The sequence below is a fragment of the Oncorhynchus mykiss genome, chromosome 28, assembly GCF_013265735.2.
Source record: "Oncorhynchus mykiss isolate Arlee chromosome 28, USDA_OmykA_1.1, whole genome shotgun sequence".
In the NCBI taxonomy this organism is placed as follows: domain Eukaryota; kingdom Metazoa; phylum Chordata; class Actinopteri; order Salmoniformes; family Salmonidae; genus Oncorhynchus; species Oncorhynchus mykiss.
Window position 1 is genome coordinate 23,326,534 of NC_048592.1, and position 19,874 is coordinate 23,346,407.

The 19,874-nt window shown below is 41.3% G+C and overlaps 1 protein-coding gene across 2 annotated transcripts in view; it reads right to left on the bottom strand.

Annotated features, from left to right (window-relative positions):
* The window catches only part of LOC110508185 (solute carrier organic anion transporter family member 5A1-like), a 35,588-nt gene that overhangs the window by 8,959 nt on the left and 6,755 nt on the right, over positions 1-19,874 (bottom strand). For both annotated transcript variants that reach the window (XM_036966466.1, XM_036966465.1), the window contains exons 3-6: positions 5,079-5,211; positions 4,502-4,719; positions 3,597-3,761; positions 2,527-2,725 (exon numbers count right to left, since the gene is read on the bottom strand). In XM_036966466.1, the coding sequence (XP_036822361.1) occupies positions 2,527-2,725; positions 3,597-3,761; positions 4,502-4,719; positions 5,079-5,211 (715 nt within the window). The remainder of the gene's footprint in view (positions 1-2,526; positions 2,726-3,596; positions 3,762-4,501; positions 4,720-5,078; positions 5,212-19,874) is intronic.

The following is a 19,874-nucleotide window of genomic DNA, read 5'->3' on the forward strand; positions in this document are numbered from 1 at the left end:
ATCGTGAGATTTTGAGTGAAAACCTCCTTCCATCAGCAAGGGCATTGAAGATTAAATGTAGCATGACAATGATCCCAAACACACCGCCCGGGCAACAAAGGAGTGGCTTCATAAGAAGCATTTCAAGGTCCTGGAGTGGCCTAGCCAGTCTCCAGATCTCAACCCCATAGAAAATCTTTGGAGGGAGTTGAAAGTCCGTGTTGCCCAGCAACAGCCCCAAAACATCACTGCACTAGAGGAGATCTGCATGGAGGAATGGGCCAAAATACCAGCAACAGTGTGTGAAAACCTTGTGAAGACTTACAGAAAACGTTTGACCTCGGTCATTTCCAACAAAGGGTATATAACAAAGTATTGAGAAACTTTTGTTATTGACCAAATACTTATTTTCCACCATCATTTGCAAATAAATTCATTAAAAATCCTACAATGTGATTTTCTCTCATTTTTTTCTCTCATTTTGTCTGACATAATTGAAGTGTACCTATGATGAAAATTACAGGCCTCTCATCTTTTTAAGTGGGAGAACTTGCACAATTGGTGGCTGTCTAAATACTTTTTTTGCCCCACTATCTGCAATTGTTGTATCAGGGAGGGATGAACAAATCAATTGGATCAGGAACAAATGGGTCCTAGTCAAAAGTAGTGCACTAAATGGGAATAGGGTGGCATTTGGGATGCACCAGTGGTTGGACATAAGAGGAGACAAGTCCCCAGGAATGCAGAAAAGAGTTCCCTTCTAGATCGAGCCCCACCGATAAATCGGTTCACCGATATTAAAATCGTCTGATACTAGCCTTTCATTGAGATATTTGTGTCGATCTTTATTCAACAGATAAAGCGCCGGTATTATATGTATATAATAAACTAATCTGCGGTAATTTTTTAAAATGTTAACTGTTTGCCTGAAGAGGGCGCTCTACCAGCTGCTCATTGAACAACATTCAGCTCTAGGTCACACTGTGAGAGAGACTAGGCATGGTGGTTTGACGATGAGCAGCTTGCCACAGCCAGCGGATTTGAATAAGTAAATAATCTAAATGTATTTGTCACCAAGCAAGCAGGCCTGTCCTCAGCACATTCTCACTTAGTTCATGTAAGCTAGCTAGAAAGGTAGTTGGCACATGTTGCAAGCTAGCAAGCTAAGCTAACACTGAACTGGTGCCAAAGTGAACACTCGTCCTTGATACAAAAAGAACACTGTAGTAGTGGAAGTCCAGTAGCAGGTAGTAGGAGAGGATGGAACTACATGAAACTTGGCCGATATTATGCTCATTTTCGCAATCAGTGAAACAAATCAATACATTTCTCAGTTCCCAAAACTAGAATCTGTTACGAACATAACGCTTTTCCCTAACGGAAAAATGCAAAGACACCCTACAACACGCCAATCGGGTCTCGCTAGCTCATGCTTGACTTTGCCCACATCCTTGCTTGTTCTGCCCTCTATGCCTAATTTTCTCCCACTAAACAATACAGATGAAGTACAGCATCTTGGGTTAGTAATACATATCTATGCTGTTACTTTCTGGGCCCCATTATGTTATCTAGTGGGCTTATTTGGTTAGTTTTTCCTGAAATATACAATCTGCAAACAGCAAGACAGTTGGCGCAGATCAAAGAAGCTAATGTTAGCTAGCTAAATTAGAATGTGTGACTAAAACCAGAGCGACAAGCATTTGGCTGCATAAACGTTTTCTGTCATCGGCACATGCAATTTGAAGTCGAAATCTAGCCAATATATTTTATATTGAATAACAGTGTAATTATTATGTGCTTTCTGTAAGACAAGCTTGTGCTTGTCATAACCACTGAGGTGTCATCAAGTGTTTGTTTACATGACCTTCGACTGTTGTAAACGCTGTAGTAAATCTACTCAATTATTTGTGAACGGTGTAGTTTCAGATTTACCTTGAGACAAAATGGAATTTGTCAGTCAGATACCCCTTGTGGTAGTTTAGCACAAACACTTTTGCATACTTCTTATCCACTTCCATCGATATACACATTTTTACATGGTCCCCAAGAAGGTAAACTAAACAAGGGTTGTATTTATAGAGGATATAGTTTCTTCATGTTAAACCACAAATAAAATGTGCTTAAATAAATCATCATAATTTAGAGTATCTTGTTAATCCTTTTGAGCACAATGTGTCAATTTGTCTTTTATTCCACCTCTAAAAAACGATATAAAATCGGCAGATATCGGTAATCAGTGACTTTTGCCTTCCTAAAATCAGTACCAGACCCAAAAATTGCATATCGATCAGCCTCAAATTCTAGATAACAGTTTCATGCATCAAAGTTGTTCAGTCTGGTGACAGCCACAGGGGCCTTCTGCCTTTATCATGTCCTTCACCACAAATGCACGCACACTGCTGAGTATACAAACAAACAAAAAATCCTCACATTGCTTAATTCTTTGATATTGGTTTTTGGAGGCTGGAATGTTTGCAGAGAAAGAATCAAAATATTCAGGGAGTGATATTGAGTGAAGGAAAGAAAGGAGGGCGGTCTGCATCTTACCCAGTGGTGTATGGAATGTTGATGCCTCCCAGGTTGATGCTCTCACATCCCACTATGAACAGAGTAGAGAAGCAGAGCAGAGAGACCCCACTACAGATCATGGCCAGCTTGGCTGACTCTCTGGCTCCCAACTTCAGCTTCTTAATGATGTAGCCCCCCAGGACTATCCCCACCCCAGCACTGGGCACGATGATCACACCTGGGCCAGCACAAGAAAGATGGTCAATGGTGTTCTCTAGAACGGAAAGATTAGATCACAGCAATCTGTTTCACATTTACACGTATACAATTCTGCAACAGAATTTACTTCGGCCTTCTGTTCACTTCCAAACACACCATCCAAAGTACACATTACAGAGTAGATACTCCTTTCTAGGGGAGTGGTGAAGGGAGCTTTAATTAAGACACCCCCTCAAATAAAGGGGGCATCTGGGACATGGTCAAGTAGTGAGTCCCAGACTGAGGTGCTTGTGAGGAATGGGAAGGCTCTGACTTCTAATTGTTCTCTGTGGTGAAGCTGGAGGTCATTTAGATCCAACAGACCTGTATTCCAAGCTATGCGCTTCAGAGTGCAACTCTAGTACAGGTGAACAGTTAAATTGGATACAGTTAGAGAAATGTTAGAGGGGCGCCTTTACCCGTGTAGCTGCTAGGGGCGCCTTTACCCGTGTAGCTGCTAAGGGCGCCTTTACCCGTGTAGCTGCTAGGGGCGCCTTTACCCGTGTAGCTGCTAGGGGCGCCTTTACCCGTGTAGCTGCTAGGGGCGCCTTTACCCGTGTAGCTGCTAGGGGCGCCTTTACCCGTGTAGCTGCTAGGGGCGCCTTTACCCGTGTAGCTGCTAGGGGCGCCTTTACCCGTGTAGCTGCTAGGGGCGCCTTTACCCGTGTAGCTGCTAGGGGCGCCTTTACCCGTGTAGCTGCTAGGGGCGCCTTTACCCGTGTAGCTGCTAGGGGCGCCTTTACCCGTGTAGATGCTAGGGGCACCTTTACCCGTGTAGATGCTAGGGGCGCCTTTACCCGTGTAGATGCTAGGGGCGCCTTTACCCATGTAGATACTAGGGGCACCTTTACCCGTGTAGATACTAGCGCTGGACGCTGGGATGCCGAACTGCGACTCTATGAACTTTGGTATGAAGGTGATGAAGGCGGTGACGATGGCGCTCTCTGCAGTGTAGGACAGGCTCACAAACAGGAAGGTGACATTACTCAGGATCCTCACTGCAGCCTTAGGCAGCTCTACACAGGGACAGGGAGGGAGAGAAAGAGAGGGAGGGAGAAAGTTTGAGAGACAAATATAAAGAGAGAACACAGCACGTTAGCTAAATGAGCATCACAGACAGACTCAAAGGCTGAAGGTCCAATTATATTATGGAGTTATCCTAGGGCACATCTGCTCACCAGGAAGACAAAGGATTATGTATAATGCAATTCACTTCCTATTCAGATTACGCATCACCTTAAAAGGAACTACATTTCACCTGCCCAGATTAGTATGAAACACCATACAGTAGTAGCTTAATGAAGTGGACTTTATTAGAACATTAAAACAAGTGGCAATGAGCTTTGATTGTTTGTGTGACAGCAGCTCTAGAGATATACATATATCAGTCTGTGGCAGCAACAAACCATGCCGAGCGCTGATAGACGATCATCAGTAATAGTATGAGAGGCAAGAGTCATTAAGATCCCTGCTTCAAATAATAGCCTCAGTGAGCCGCCCAAATTGCACCCTAGCCTAGCTATATATAGTGCACTTCATTTGACAAGGGCACATAGGGCTGTTCAATTCTGGTCCTGGATGGCTGAAACACTTTGTTTCTACCTGGTAGTTAATTACACTCACCTGGTGTCCCAGGTCTGAATTAGTCCCTGATTAGAAGGAGAGGATGAAAACAGTGTTTCAGACCAGGATTGAACAGCCCTGATGCAGAGAATTGGGTGCCATTTGGAACGCATCTGCTTTCTGTATAGCATACCTTTGATGTCTTTCCCAAAGCCCATGGACGATGTAACCGTCTGGCTCTTGCTGTTGGTCTTCTCCTTGGTGATCTCATCATCACTGGACACGTTGTCCAGGCTGATCTTTTTCCTCTTCTTCTTCTTCTTGTTTCTGGGAGGCAGCTTTTTGGGGAAGGTAAACATGGGGAAGATGACCAGCAGCATAGCGACAGAACAGAGCAGGAATCCGCTCCACCTGAGAGAGCAGGGAGGGTTTAGCTTAGGCCCTATATTAGTTACAAAATTACATGTATGTTCAGTGTAATGTACAGTATTTATTATGTATACAACTACTGTGTGTCGAAGACAACCTATCCTATTATCTGCACTGAGTTCAATAGCACATTCCCACAACATACAAGCCCCCCATTAAACACACCATGGAACACTACAATAGTAATACGCATTTCAAAGTCCAACACCATTTGACAAGCTAACATGTACATGTCTAATATATCCAATCATATTTACATATGGCAACCAAACATGGAAATGGCTAATATCTTTATTTCATCTCATAATTTAACATATTCAGTGAAAAGTCTGGAACATTACCAGTTGCCAATAAAGCGAGGGTCGCTCTGATCTATGTTGACCACAGTCTTGGGGTCTACGTAGAAGCCGATGAGAACTCCTCCTAGCAGGTACCCAGCAGCCGGACCCAGGGCTCCCATCACATACATGACAGCTGCAGAGAAAAACAGGCTTGAGGCATCAGGACAAATGGACATGAAACTTAATGGGTTAGAAGAGCATGGGTGCTAAGAGAATGGATCAACAGAATGGAGAATCAAGAGCATGGGTGCGTCCAATGGCACCATAGTCCCGATATAGTTCACTCCTCTTGACCAGAGCCCTATGATCAAAGGTAGTGAACTATAAGGAATAGGGTGCAATTTGGGGCGGAAGCCTATGTTCTACCCTTGACTCAGTCATATGAAGCATCTAAGGGTATTTTCACATATAGTCCTCTTTAAATAACTGATCTCGGTGAACTCTTGCTAAATAACTCAGTTCTCTTTGTATTCAAAGCTGCCATTGCCTTTGAATGAAGACTCAACTCTTATTTTTGTGGACAGTCCTCTTTGTATTAAACATTTCTAAACATAGCAAGGAACCACGATCTTTTTCCAACATGCAGGTTTTTACAAAGTGCAGGACAAGCCATTCAATCAGAATGTGTTATTGGACAGCTAGATATATCTACTTACATTTTGGAAGCTAATAAAATGAGACATGATAATTGTAATCAGAATATACAGTCGTGGCCAAAGGTTTTTCACAAAGTCTGCTGCCTCAGTTTGTATGATGGCAATTTGCATATACTCCAGAATGTTATGAAGAGCGATCAGCTGAATTGCAATTAATTGCAAAGTCCCTCTTTGCCATGAAAAGGAACTGAATCCCCCAAAAACATTTCCACTGCATTTCAGCCCTGCCACAAAAGGACCAGCTGACATGTCAGTGATTCTCTCGTTAACACAGGTGTGAGTGTTGACGAGGACAAGGCTGGAGATCACTCTGTCATGCTGATTGAGTTCAAATAACAGACAAAAGGAGGGTGATGCTTGGAATCCTTGTCCTTTCTCTGTCAATCATGGTTACCTGCAAGGAAACGTGTGCCTTCATCATTGCTTTGCACAAAAAGGGCTTCACAGGTGTTACGGATACCATTCTCCTGTGTGTGTATCCTGTGTGTGTGTGTGTTTCTTTTCTCTCCTTCTCCCCTCACAGGTGAAAATCATCACTCCCCAATCAGTCAACAATCAATCATCAATCAGAAGACACACCTCCTCCTGTTTCCTACCCTATCACAGTTCCTTCCCCATGGTTTAAAAACCCCATCATTTGTTTGCTCTAGAGCTCAATCTCTCTGTAAATGCCATGTATGTAGATCTCTGTGTTTCACTCTCTCTTTGTGTCTTAACCTCTCTTTTGTTTGAGCACCTCCATAGCACTTTGTCATCCCCTGTGAGTATTGTTTTGGTTATGATGTTTGTTTGTTGCTGGTGGGAAAAGGGGGAAACCAAGACAAGTCGCCCATGGGCATACACTACCCGTAGGTAGACCTTGTTAAATACACTAGTTAGAACTGGGCGGACCACCCACTGTATTTTTGGTTAGTTAGCTGTTGTTGAAGTAGGCTAGTCTAGCTTAGGGGTGTTTTTGTATACTTAGTTTCTTTCCTTGGGCCAGCTCAGCCCCTTTTCCTGCTCCCCCCATTACCATGTGTTTATAAATAAACCTTGAGTTTGACGGTAGATTTCAGTTGTCCTGGTTATTTTGTTCACACTTTTACTTTGTCACAATTATAATTTGCATGAGTTATGTTACGCGTCTCATTACCATCCCCCCTAGACTGTCGGGCCAAAAGGGATTCGTAACAACAGGCAAGGATATTGATGCCAGTAAGATTTCACCTAAAATCAACCATTTATCGGATCATCAAGAACTTCAAGGAGAGCGGTTCAATTGTTGTGAAGGTGGCTTCAGGGAGCCCAAGAAAGTCCAGAAAACGCCAGGACCGTCTCCTAAAGTTGATTCAGCTGTGGGATTGGGACACCACCAGTACAGAGCTTGCTCAGGAATGGCAGCAGGCAGGTGAGAGTGCGTCTGCACGCACAGTGAGGCGAAGACTTTTGGAAAATGGCCTGGTGTCAAGAAGGGCAGCAAAGAAGCCACTTCTCTCCAGGAAAAACATCAGGGACAGACATATTCTGCAAAAGGTACAGGGATTGGGCTGCTGAGGACTGGGGTAAAGTCATTTTCTCTGAATCCCCTTTCTGATTGTTTGAGGCAACCGGAAAAAAGCTTGTCAGGAGAAGACAAGGTGAGCGCTACCATCAGTTCTGTGTCATGCCAACAGTAAAGCATCCTGAGACTATTCATGTGTGGGGTTGCTTCTCAGCCAAGGGAGTGGGCTCACTCACAATTTTGCCTAAGAACACGGCCATGATTAAAGAATGTTACCAACATGTCCTCCGAGAGCAACTTCTCCCAACCATCCAGGAACAGTTTGGCGACGAACAATGCCTTTTCCAGCATGATGGAGCACCTTGCCATAAGGCAAAAGTGATAACTAAGTGGCTCAGGGAACAAAACATCAATATTTTGGGTCCATGGCCAGAAACTCCTCAGACCTTAATTCCATTGAGAACTTGTGGTCAATCCTCAAGAGGCGGGTGGACAAACAAAAACCCACAAATTCTGACAAACTCCAAGCGTTGATTATGCAAGAATGGGCTGCCATCAGTCAGGATGTGGCCCAGAAGTTAATTGACAGCATGCCAGGGCGGATTGCAGAGGTCTTGAAAAAGGGTCAACACTGCAAATATTGACTCTTTGCATCAACTTCATGTAATTGTCAATAAAAGCCTTTGACACTTGCGATATGCTTGTAATTATACTTCAGTATTCCATAGTAAAATCTGACAAAAATATCTAGACACTGAAGCAAACTTTGTGAAAATGTATATTTGTCATTCAACTTTTGGCCACGACTGTCCTATTAACATGTACATTTGACTGGTAATAGAATAACTGCAGAATAAATAAATGCTGTAATTGAACATTGTACACCCTAGGTAGGCTTCAGCACATTTAAGAGCTACAATAGGGTACAAAATCTGTTGTGATTCTCACTAAATATTTAATCAATAAACAGCTTATGAAGCTCACAGCCTATAGGTCACATATTTCAAACAAATAATCTGAACTGAAAATACACATTTTGGAATTTCTGTGCATCCTTGACAATCGCTAATCAATATCCAAATACAGCACATTTTTTTTATTCCCGTGAACCACCACATCTTCGCTCTTTTGAGGGGTCATGGCAGGGGAAATGGTGTTGCAGTAGTCTAGTGCTGCAGGAATAATGACAAGCAAACCTGGGGAACCCATACTATGTAGTGCACTACTTTTGACCCTCTGGTCAAAAGTAGTCCACTATCTAGGGAATAGGGTGCCATTTGGGACACAGACCAGGCATTCTCTTACTGCATCCAGCAGTTCACGCCCACTTGAAACAAAACTGCTTAATGTCATCATCCCATCATGAACCAAGTAGTCTTCTCCCTGACTCAGTGTCAACAAACATGTGATGCGTGGGTTGACTCATACCCCACAGTCCCCGTGATCTTATCCGCAGGGCAGCTGGGTTTAGGGTCATGAAATAATGTGTGGATGAAGGGCGGGTGGGTTGAACAAAGAACCAGAAATGTATCATTCTTGTGCAATTTATATCTAGGCTACATTAAGGTTTTTCCTTTCATTATTTTAGTCTATCTACAATAGTACATAAGCCTGCTTTAGGGACTAACTGTTCACGAGCCAAATAGCCTACACGCCAATCACCAAATGCTTTTGAGAACGGGCAAAACAAGTCAACTTCGATCCACAGATGCAAAATGGGCAATGCCAGAGTGTAATTCAATAAGAGTTCGGCTGCAAAATTGAGAGTTGAAAATAAAGAGAAGGGAGGGCTAGAAAAGTCATGTTTGGGAAATATTTGGTGAAGTGGTAAAAGCAAATGATAGCAGTGCCGGTCGGTTATGTTGTGTGATGATGGTTAGTCACTATTCGAGAGTTACAAGAAGGTAACTTCAAATATGGCACGTCAAGGCAACTGCAGTCTACTGTTCAGATGGGTTAAATGTAATAGCCTAACAAATCTGGACTCTGTCTAGGTCTATATCCTCTTACACAGCCTAATATAATATGAACTTCTGCAGGATTAAGCATTTCTTGCAGTAAAATTATACACCAAATGGACATTTTTACTTAGGAAAAGGAGATGAGAAATATGATTGAGAGAATGACTATGGTTAGGGACCGTCTGTAAAGATGCTATCTTTATCAGCGTCAAAAGGTGATAGTATGTCAACCACAAAGTATGCAATCCAAGCCAAACTGAAATCTTATCAGGAACACGTTGGGTCGTTTTCACTGCTTTTAAAATTTCCTTATACCGGTCAATCCGATGTCATTTGGAAATTTTGCACGTTAGAGCTTTCCCATTTTTTGGGGGTTATTGCATTTTCTCCCCAGTCCCCAAATGCCTGCTGCAAGAGAGAAGCAGAGATGAAAGAACATTTTACCGATGTCAATGTCAACTAGATTTATTACATTATTCTGATGAGCATTAGTTTATTTAATCTTCTAGGGCAGTAATGACAGAAGCTGCATGTATCTAATTAGACAAATAGCCTGCCAAAATGTTGCAAATAAGCATAAAAAAATGTCTTCACGCCCAATACTTGATGGAAGCACCATTTGTATCCATTACGGCTATGAATAATTTAAAATAATATTCTACTAACTTTGCACAACTCTTAGGGCAATATTTATCCATTGTTTTTGCCAAAATTGCTCAAGCTCAGTGAATTTGTTTTACTGAGTTTCCAATCATTGATGGACAGCAATATTCAAACCCACAGAAGAACACTCAACACCTTTTGGAAAATCCATTCTGCTGATACATTATTCTCAATGCTAATTGTCCCGCTAAAAATACATCTCTATCTCGGGGTTAACTTTTCAAAAGACTGAGGGGGTTTTCCTCCAACTTTGTACCTGGGCTTTGCTCCTTTCATATTTATTTTGACCCTTGACAAAATCCCCAATCCCTGCTGGTGACAAGCATACAGTACCCGTAACATGATGCTGCCACAACAATACACAGGGTTTCATTGTGTTGTGTGGTATTGGATGTAGCCCAAGCTTGTAGGTTTTTACATTTAGGCCAAAAAGTTAATTTCTTTGCCATGTCTTGCAGTATTACTTAACAGCCTTGTTGCAGTGGATTTGGAATGGCTTTAAAAAAAAAAAAATGTTTAACACAGGCTTAAGGTCTTTTCACTTTGTCCTACAGGCGGGTAATTTGGAGTGGATGGATTTTTCTTCAATTTAAATCCTTGAGCAGGTTGCCTAAGTGGTTTTTCAGGATGCCTAAATCCAAACAGTGAAAGAAAAAATAAAGTTGGGATTGAAAAACACGCAACTTAAACAGCTAAACCCAGACAAAGTATGTAGGAAAGATAATGTGCCTATATATTTTTTTCATAATATAATATTTGAGAACTAACAAATCACCAAAATAAAAGCTAGACACTCAATGAGAATTAAATTCCAAAAACAATGAATTTAACAGTATTTGTGTTATGTTTGAGCAAAAAACTAAAACACAGTATTAGCCATGGCAAAACACAGAACATAACATTTCTCTCAGCTCCATGCCAGAATATATAGAACCCAAGGAAATCAGCTTTAAAAGTGCAAAAAATTCTCAGCTGAATAGCAAACTGTGTAGGATATTAGCTTAAAAACGGAAACATCTCTACACCGTCAAGATGGGGGCCTCTAAAATGTTCTCAAATGTTGCTGAGCCGACCGTGCAAATTGCCACTCCTACCACCCAAGCCACTTTGATCATTTATTTCACTTTGTAAATGTGGAGTAAATTATGTACATTAGTAGAAAAAATAAATAATTTGAAGACTGTGCAAGAGGTGTGCAGACTTTCAATAGGTACTGTAGTTCTTCCAGTGCATTGGCCATCTTAGTCACGTCCGGTTTCAGTAAGCTGCTTTGTTGAGGTCAAAATGAAAAAGATTTTACTGTTTCCAACCAAAACAATGTGTTACAGGGAGCTATCAGCTACAACCTATCAACAATTTAAAATCAAATTCAGTTTTCGTATCAATCCACAAACTCACCAAAAATGTTTTTTAATAAAAGATCAACATTATGAAAAAGGTATGACCGTCTTTCTGAGAGAGGGACATGCTGCTGACTACTCAGCATGTGGATCGGACGGCCGGCCGGCAGGCACATTCCGAAGGGAGAATGAACAGAACACTAGGCTCCCTCTGGTGCAACCACACTATCCGCCCATTTCCATTGACCTGTTAGACTAGGGACAATGGAGATCACACATCACTGGCTGATTCACAGCACCCACCAGGCAGTCTGCAGCTAGGCTTGTGTGTGCATGGAGCAATACAGTTTAACAGAGTGCAAGGCGATGGCAAGCGACCCCGTTCACCAACTGCTCTTCTGTCCGTCACCGAGACCAGGGGAGATTCAGAGACATGTACGGGTTTTGAACTGGTTGTACTGTACTGAGTGTGGCTAATTTACTTTCAGTGGGGAACAGACTGGTGAACTGGCTTGTCATTCAGTCCAAAATTACCATTAATGGGCTTTGCGCCTTTCATATTTATGGAATTGCCTAATTACATATCGTAACGGTCAGATGAAAACCTCTCCAAAACAGAAAACATTGCCATATTTTCCTATTAACCAAAATACAATCATGACAATTTAGAAGCTATTTTGAATACATTTTCTTGGTCCTAGAGTCATGAACTGTTCAGATTACATTGGGTGAAGTTACTGCTTTCAATACATGTAAAAGAAAAGGGCAAATATGGAGTTACAAGGTTATCAGGCAGCGAAAATATGTTCTTTGTCTCTACAGCCTTGAGTACATGAGCTCAGATGAGTTAAATTAGGTGTGTTACTGTTCTGTACACAAAAGAGATCGATGCAGGAGTAATAAATGGGCCAGGGCTGTACGTTACAGGAAAGTGACGTGAACCTCAACCTGGCAGCTGGACCAATTTGGACCGCGTGACCTTGCTGGAGAGAGGGAGACACAGGCAGCAGGGACATGCACAACTAAATGTTGGTTAACTTCATCATCAAGGCAACCTGCTGACATAGCACCGTCTTCTTACAATTTTCCAAACGACCTGCTATCTTTCCCACAGACAAGGCCAGCCCATCACACCAACTGATACAGAACTGCCTGTATGACCCACGTATGGTTTTACATCACAGCCTGCCAGGAGGACTCATCTTGAACAAACCTCAAAAGTCAAAGCATAGGCCTACAGTGCCTTCAGAAAGTATTCACAACCCTTGATTTAATTGTAATTTTTTGTCAACGATCTACACGAAACTGTTACTGAGGTTATAGTTGTAAATTTAAATTCATTTTTTAAAGGTTTAAAAATCTATAGCAAGACTTGAAAATGGATATCAAGCAATGATCAACCACCAACTTGACAGCTTGAGCTAATATATCTTGACTACATAAATATTCAGACCCTTGAGTCAATACATGTTAAAATCCCCCTTGGCAGAGATTTCAGCAGTGAGTCTTTCTGGGTATGTCTCTTATGAGCTTTGCACACCTGGATTGCCCATTATTCTTTAAATAATTATTCAAAGTCTGTCAAGTTGTTTGTTGATCATTGCCAGAGCCATTTATGTATTGCCATATATTTTTAAGCCGCTTTAAGTCAAAACTATAACTTAGCCACTCACATTCAATGTCATCTTGGTAAGCAACTCCAGTGTAGATTTGGGCTTGTGTTTTAGGTTATTGTCCTGCTGAAAGGTGAATTTGTCTCCCAGTATTTGTTGGAAAGCAGACAACCAGGTTCTCCTCTAGGATTTTGCCTGTGCTTAGCTCTATTCTGTTTCATCCTAAACAACTCCATAGTCCTTGCCGATGACAAGCATACCCGTAACATGATGCAGCCACCACCATGCTTGAAAATATGAAGAGTGGTACTCAGTGATGTGTTCTATTGGAAGTGCCCCAACCATAAAGCTTTGTATTCAGGACAAAGTTAATTTATTTTCCACAGTTTTTGCAGTTTTAGTGCCTTATTGCAAACAGGATGCACGTTTTGGAATATTTTTTCAATTCTGTACAGGCGTCCTTCTTTTCACTGTCATTTAGGTCAGTATTGTGGAGTAACTAAAATGTTTATCCATCTTCAGTTTCTCCTATCACAGCCATTAAAACTGTTTTAAAGTCACCATTGATTGGCTTCATGGTGAAATCTCTGAGCGGTTTACTTCATCTCCGGCAACAGAGTTAGGAAGGACGCCTGTATCTTTGTAGCGACTGGGTGTATTGATACACCATCCAAAGTATAATTAACTTCAGCATGCTCAAAGGGATATTCAATGTCTGTTTTTTTTAATTACTTTATCAATAGGTTCCCTTTGCAAGGTATTGGAAAACCTCGCTGGTCTTTGTGGTTGAACCTGTGTTTGAAATCCACTGCACGACTGAGGGACCTTACAGATAATTGTATGTGTGGGTTACAGAGATGACGGAGTTATTCAGAAATCATGTTAAAAACACTTTTTGCACAGAGAGTGAGTTCATGCAACATATTACGTAACTTAAGCACATTTTTACTCCTGAACTTATTTTCTCGCCCCCTGACCATCCACTCAAGAAAGAAATTGGCTCGAGCTTGTATCTAGTTGATGATCCCTGGTATATGTCTACTGTTGCTTCATACATAGTCACGTACCATGAACAAATGTCAGCCTAGGCCTACAAAGTGCAATTGAAAATCAAAATAGCTTTATGTACAGTGCCTAGTGAGGTCTATACATCCCTTGCGGTTGTCACATTTTGCTGCCCTAAAATGAATTAGTTAATGTAAAAAAAATAAACCAAGAAATATACGCAACAAATGTCTTCACACCCCAGAGATAATACTTGGTGTAAGTGCCTTTGGCAGCCGTTACAGCCAAATAATTTTGAATAAGATTCTACCAACTCTGCACAACTCTTATGGCAACATTCTGTTTATCCAATGTTTTGTCAAAATTTCAAGCTCAGTAAATTTGGTTGCCAATCATTGATGGACAGCATTATTCAATCAAACCTTGTCTCTGATTTAAGCAGATTGAAGTCAGAACTGAGGTTGGACCACTCAGGAACACTCAACACATCTTGGGAAACCATTCTGGTGTGTCTTTAGCTAACCAATGTTCTTTTACAGACTAAGAGAGTGCTGCATTTTCAAGTATTGTGGTGGCAGCATTATGTTATGGGTATGCTTGTCACCGGCAGCTGGTGAGTTTGTCGGGACAACAACAAAAATATGAAAAGGTTAGAAGTTATAAGAAAACCTGCCTCAGTCATCTGAATACCTAAACCTGGAATAGTTTTTATTTTCAGCGGGACAACTACACAACATTTAATGCCAAAGGTACACCAGAATGGTTTTCCAATAGGTGTTGAGTGTTCTGGAGTGGTCATTCTCAGTCCTGTGTAGAATTTGCTTCAAAATCATTTCCAACCACATGTACTGAGCTTGGGCAATTTTGCCAAACAATTTTTTTTATTTTTTATAAATGTATAAAACATTAGGAACACATGCTCTTTCCATGTCAGACTGACCAGGTGAATTCATGTTGAAGCTTTGATTACTTATTGATGTCACCTTGATCCCTTACACGAAACCCAAACCGGCGTGCGCCATCGTGCATACATTTATTCTGTCCCCCCACACTAAACGTGATCACGACACGCAAGTTAAAACCTCTGGGATATTCGGGACAGTAGCGTCCCACCCCGCAAACCGCCAGTGAAAGTGCAGGGCACCAAATTCAAAAACAAACATATCATAATTAAAATTCCTCAAGCATAAGTATTTTACACCATTTTAAAAATAGAAATTCTCATTAATCCAGCCACAGTGTCTGATTTCAAAAAGGCTTTACAGCGAAAGCACCACAAACGATTATGTGTTAGGTCACCACCAAGTCACAGAAAAACACAGCCATTTTTCCAGCCAAAGAGAGGGGTCACAAAAAGCAGAAAGAGAAAATGAATCACTAATATTTGATGATCTTCATCAGATGACACTCATAGAACTTCATGTTACACAATACGTGTATGTTTTGTTCGATAACGTGCATATTTCTATCCAAAAATCTCATTTTACATTGGCGTGTTATGTTCAGTAGTTCCAAAAACATGAGGTGATTTTGCAGAGAGACACATCAATTTACAGAAATACTCATAATAAACATTGATAAAAGATACATGGAACTTTAGATAAACTTCTCCTTAATGCAAACGCTGTGTCAGATTTCAAAAAACTTTACGGAAAAAGCATACCATGCAATAATCTGAGTACGGCACTCAGAGACCAAACAAGCCAAAAAAGACACCCGCCATATTGTGCAGTCAACAGAAGTCAGAAATAACATTATAAATATTCACTTACCTTTGATGATCTTCATCAGAATGCACTCCCAGGAATCCCAGTTCCACAATAAATGTTTGATTTGTTCGATAAAGTTAATAATTCATGTCCAAATACCTCCTTTTGTTAGGGCGTTTGGTAAACAAGTCCAAAAAGTTATTACAGGTCATAGAAACATGTCAAACTAAGTATAGAATCAATCTTTAGGACATTTTTATCATAAATCTTCAATAATGTTCCAACCGGAGAATTCCTTTGTCTGTAAAATAGCAATGGAACGCAAGCTAACTTTCACATGACTGCATGTCACGAGCTCGTGGCAATCTGCCAGACACCTGGCTCATTCCCCTCATTCGGCCCCACCTCACGGTAGAAGCATCAAACAAGTTTCTAAAGACTGTTGACATCTAGTGGAAGCCTTAGGAAGTGCAACAAGACCAATATCCCACTGTATCTTCGATAGGCTGAGTTGAAACCTACAAACCTCAGATTTCCCACTTCCTGGTTGGACTTTTCTCAGGTTTCGCCTGCCATATGAGTTCTGTTATACTCAGACATCACTCAAACAGTTTTAGAAACTTGAGTGTTTTCAATCCAAATTTACTAATTACAGTGGGGCAAAAAAGTATTTAGTCAGCCACCAATTGTGCAAGTTCTCCCATTTAAAAAGATGAGGCCTGTAATTTTCATCATAGGTACACTTCAACTATGACAGACAAAATAAATCAAGAAAATCACATTTGTAGGATTTTTAATGAATTTATTTGCAATTTATGGTGGAAAATAAGTATTTGGTCAATAACAAAAGTTTATCTCCATACTTTGTTATCTACCCTTTGTTGGCAATGACAGAGGTCAAACATTTTCTGTAAGTCTTCACAAGGTTTTCACACACTGTTGCTGGTATTTTGGCCCATTCCTCCATGCAGATCTCCTCTAGAGCAGTGATGTTTTGGGGCTGTTGCTGGGCAACACGAACTTTCAACTCCCTCCAAAGATTTTCTATGGGATTGAGATCTGGAGACTGGCTAGGGCACTCCAGGACCTTAAAATGCTTCTTACAAAGCCACTCCTTCGTTGTCCGGGCAGTGTGTTTGGGATAATTGTCATGCTGAAAGACCCAGCCATGTTTCTTCTTCAATGCCCTTGCTGATGGAAGGAGGTTTTCACTCAAAATCTCACGATACATGGCCCCATTCATTCTTTCCTTTACACGGATCAGTCGTCCTGGTCACTTTGCAGGAAAACAGCCCAAAAGCATGATGTTTCCACCCTCATGCTTCACATGGTATGGTGTTCTTTGGATGCAACTCAGCATTCTTTGTCCTCCAAACACAACGAGTTGAGTTTTTACCAAAAAGTTATATTTTGGTTTCATCTGACCATATGACCCAATCTCCCAATCTTCTTCTGGATCATCCAAATGCTCTCTAGCAAACTTCAGAAAGGCCTGGACATGTACTGGCTTAAGCAGGGGGACACGTCTGGCACTGCAGGATTTGAGTCCCTGGCGGCGTAGTGTGTGGTAGGCTTTGTTACTTTGTTCCCAGCTCTCTGCAGGTCATTCACTAGGTCCCCCCGTGTGGTTCTGGGATTTTTGCTCACCGTTCTTGTGATCATTTTGACCCCACGGGGTGAGCTCTTGCGTGGAGCCCCAGATCGAGGGAGATTATCAGTGGTCTTGTATGTCTTCCATTTCCTAATAATTGCTCCCACAGTTGATTTCTTCAAACCAAGCTGCTTACCTATTGCAGATTCAGTCTTCCCAGCCTGGTGCAGGTCTACAATTTTGTTTCTGGTGTCCTTTGACTGCTCTTTGGTCTTGGCCATAGTGGAGTTTGGAGTGTGACTTGTTTGAGGTTGTGGACAGGTGTATTTTATACTGATAACAAGTTCAAACAGGTGCCATTAATACAGTTAACGAGTGGAGGACAGAGGAGCCTCTTAAAGAAGAAGTTACAGGTCTGTGAGAGCCAGAAATCTTGCTTGTTTGTTTGTAGGTGACCAAATACTTATTTTCCACCATAATTGGCAAATAAATTCATTTTAAAAATCCTACAATGTGATTTTCTGGATTTTATTTCCTAATTTTGTCTGTCATAGTTAAAGTGTACCTATGATGAAAATTAAAGACCTCTCATCTCTTTAAGTGGGAGAACATGCACAATTGGTGGCTGACTAAATACTTTTTTGCCCCACTGTATATGCATATTCTAGCTCATATGGCTGAGTAGCAGGCAGTTTACTCTGGGCACCCTATTCATCCAAGCTACTCAATACTGCCCCCAGTCACCAAGAAGTTAAAATATCAAAACAAACTGAACCAATTACATTAATTTGGGGACATGTTGAAGAGCATTAAACATATGGCAATTTAGCTAGTTAGCTTGCAGTTGCTAGCTAATTTGTCCTATTTAGCTAGCTTGCTGTTGCTAGGTAATTTGTTCTGGGACATAAACATTGAGTTGTTATTTAGGTCCTCTACTCTGACAATCCACACACAAAACGGTCAACCAAATCATTTCTAGTCATCTCTCCTCCTTCCAGGCCTTTCCTTCTCGACTTTATTGCAATTGGCAACTTTCATAAATTAGATGCATTACCGCCACTGACCTCGTTCGTCTTTCAGTCACGCACCTGGGTATAACCAATGAGGAGATGGCACGTAGGTACCTACTTCTATAAACCAATGAGGATAGGAGAGGCAGGACTTTCAGCGCGATCTGAATCACAAATAGAACTGACTTCTATTTTAGTCCTTGGCAACGCAGACACAATAATTGAATAATATAGATTTCTAAATTTATTCTGCAACGCTAGCGCACTCCCCTTTATCTATGTCACGCGAGCGGTGCAGTCAGCCTGTTATTGATATCACTGTCAATCAGTGTAGATAAAGGGGAGGAGACAGGTTACAAGATCTTTAAGCCTTAGTTGAGACAATTTAGACATGGATTGTTTATGTGTACCATTGAGGGTGAATGGGCAAAACAAAATATTTAAGTGCCTTTGAACAGGGTAGTTAGTAGGTGCCAGGCGCACCGGTTTGAGTGTGTCAAGAACTGCAATGCTGCTGGGTTTCACACTCAACAGTTTCCCGTGTGTATCAAGAATAGTCCAACACCGAAAGGACATCTAGTCAATTTGACACAAATGTGGGAAGCTTGGAGCCAACATGGACCAGCATCCCTGTGGAATGCTTCGACACCTTGTAAATCCCTTTTTATAATATCATTAATTTTAAGGCAGTAAAATGTGTCAAAAAAAAAAACTGTGCATAGACTTTCACTAGTCACTATGTGAAATAAGTTCTCTTACTATATTAGGTCTACTTGAATTGCCATGCATCTATTGGCGGTGCTGAGAGGCAATATCTTTATTCTGTCTAATGACAACACGGACCTATTTTTATTTTTTTTCAGTATTCATCTCTCATGGAACACCCCCTATTTTTGGGTCTGTTTCAACGTGTGCCTCTTTAAATAACATAACACTCAGAATAAAATAATATTTTGTTTCAGGATGATGTCAGACCACCCGTTCTTGATCTTATATTTAGAAGTGCAGTCGCAGAAAATGTTGCTTTTTGTTGGTCAGACATGTCCACACTCCTCATAATAACCTTACCTATGTAATAACTCTAGTATCAACAAAATATCCTACACTGAGATATAACAGATTATATATAATACACAGATTATATATATATACACTGTGTATACAATCTCAGATTATAGAATACTGCAGGCACCCTCTTAATCTGGTAAAGAACGTTGGTCATCTAGCCTTTTTTGGACTAACTATAGGTCCATTCTCTCATTTCCAAAGTTCATAAATGGCTCTTCCTGGAACTCCATGAACATACAATTAATAAACCGTTGCTATATTACCCAACAGTCACGTCCTGTCCTCACAGAGTAACTGTCTGTGGCTATACTGACCAGAGATCTGTCAAGGACCTTTAGTGTTGTCCACTCTAGGCTGTCTCAAATGACACCTTATTCCCTATGTAGTTCACTACTTTAGATCAGAGCCCTGATGGGTGTCATTTGATAGTGTGTTCCAGCCAGGCGGGTGGGTCCTGATGGGCCACCCCCTCACATCCTGGCCAATGCATAACCAGCCACCATACTGCTGGTTGGCACCAAAAGACAGACCGCATGATCAAAGCACCAAGTCCTTTGTGAACTGGCCGTCCACAAGAACATCATTAGGAGACAGGGTTGAGGAGAAGAAAGGCGACTACGGTCTGTGTCCCAATTGGCACCCTATAAGGCTCTGGTCAAAATAGTGCAGTAATATACAGTGGGGCAAAAAAGTATGT